The sequence below is a fragment of the Cariama cristata genome, unplaced genomic scaffold (assembly GCF_000690535.1).
Source record: "Cariama cristata isolate BGI_N322 unplaced genomic scaffold, ASM69053v1 scaffold23719, whole genome shotgun sequence".
Taxonomy (NCBI): domain Eukaryota; kingdom Metazoa; phylum Chordata; class Aves; order Cariamiformes; family Cariamidae; genus Cariama; species Cariama cristata.
Genome location: NW_009637749.1, coordinates 8,608 through 10,220, shown reverse-complemented (window position 1 = coordinate 10,220; position 1,613 = coordinate 8,608). Strand labels below are relative to the sequence as shown.

The following is a 1,613-nucleotide window of genomic DNA, read 5'->3' as shown; positions in this document are numbered from 1 at the left end:
CCATCGGTTTGGTCGAGGGGGGTGGAACGCGCCGTGTTGGTGATGCCACAACCACACGCATCAGTCCCTGGAGGCTGCAAGGACAAACCTGGTCCTTTTGGTGGGGTGGGACGGATCCGTTCTCCTGTCGTGCAAAGTAAACCTCAACACGTTACGAACGCCTCTGTGCTCCACCAGCCCAGCCAAGAAGTGGCGGCTCTGTTAACCGGGCTGAACGTTGCTCCTTGGCCAAACCGGACCTCCACGTACCGACCGCGGCCTGGCAGCAAAGTCCCGGACACGGTGGATTGGAGGGAGAAAGGATGTGTCACGGAGGTGAAGAACCAGGTGAGAAGCTCTCCCTGCGCCTCGCCACGTCTTGGCCCCGTGGGGCAACGTCTGAGCATCTCTGGGGCTCTCGCAGGGCGCTTGTGGGTCGTGCTGGGCGTTCAGCGCCGTGGGAGCCCTCGAAGGCCAGGTGAAGCTGAAGACGGGGAAGCTGGTGTCCCTGAGCGCCCAGAACCTCGTTGACTCACCAGGAGCTACGGGAACGAAGGCTGCGGTGGCGGATGGAAAACCAAAGCTTTCCAGTACATCATCGACAACCAAGGGATTGACTCGGATGCCTCCTACCCCTACACGGCGCAGGTAGGCATCGGACCTGGGCAGCGCTTAGGTTGGCTCAGCTTAAAACGGAGGAATTGATAGTCTTGTTGCTTCCAGAGGAAATCCGCCTTGGAAAACCATGGAGTTGTTTGTCTTTAATGCCGCGAGCATCGGTTCTAACTCACGTAACGCAGATCAGAGCAGGATCTGACGCGTTTTCCCCTTACCTTCGTTTTCCAGGACGGCGTGTGCCGCTACAACCCGGCCACGCGAGCGGCCACGTGTTCCAGGTACGTTTTGCTGCCGCACGGCGATGAAGCCGCACTGAGGGATGCCGTCGCCAACGTGGGGCCCATGTCCATCAGCATCGATGCCAGTCAGCCCACCTTCTTCTTGTACAAGGCTGGTGGGTCTTCCAGGGAATCACGAGAAAGGGCGGCGCTTTCCTTCCCGTGACCCAACCTCCTTAAATATAAATTATTCCGGCTTTGACTTGCATTTACCCTGTGTTGCCCTCATTCTTGGCAACAGGCGTTGGGGACACCTTCCAAAGAGTGAGTTTAATTCCCGTTTGGGCAGTGACTTAGGGGAGGTTGTCCAGAGGCTGTTCCCAAATGCCTTCCAGGTATCTACCGTGACCCGAGCTGCTCCCAGGTGGTGAATCACGCCGCGCTCGTCATCGGCTACGGCTCTTCGGATGGGGAGGACTACTGGCTCGTGAAAAACAGGTACGGCAAACCCAGCTGCTGAGCAGCTTTTCCTTTCAACCTCCGCTCCGTATAAACCCAAATCGACGTACGTCGCCCAAAACGCTCCTGCCTGACTCCTCGGTGCTGGCTCGAAAAATGGGATTTCTGCTCTTGCGGGAGACTCCAGGGTTTCCAACGTTCCTGGGTGCTGAGTCAGGGCGAAGGGCTGGGGCTTCTCGGAGAGAGAAACCGAGCTGGTTCGATTTGGGGGTACGCCAGCGAACCCCCTTCTTCGGCCAGTTTGGAGGCACAGCCTCAGGGGTCCTTGCAGCGCGGCTG

The 1,613-nt window shown here is 58.4% G+C and overlaps 1 protein-coding gene across 1 annotated transcript in view; it reads left to right on the top strand.

Moving 5' to 3' along the window:
• Nucleotides 1-177: 177 nt before the first annotated feature.
• The window catches only part of LOC104168032 (cathepsin S-like), a gene marked incomplete at its 5' end in the record, with an annotated part of 2,222 nt that continues 786 nt past the window's right edge, over nt 178-1,613 (top strand). Inside the window, 5 exon segments of the mRNA XM_009708470.1 lie at nt 178-327; nt 404-509; nt 512-627; nt 826-991; nt 1,211-1,313. Of these exon segments, the coding sequence (XP_009706772.1) occupies nt 178-327; nt 404-509; nt 512-627; nt 826-991; nt 1,211-1,313 (641 nt within the window).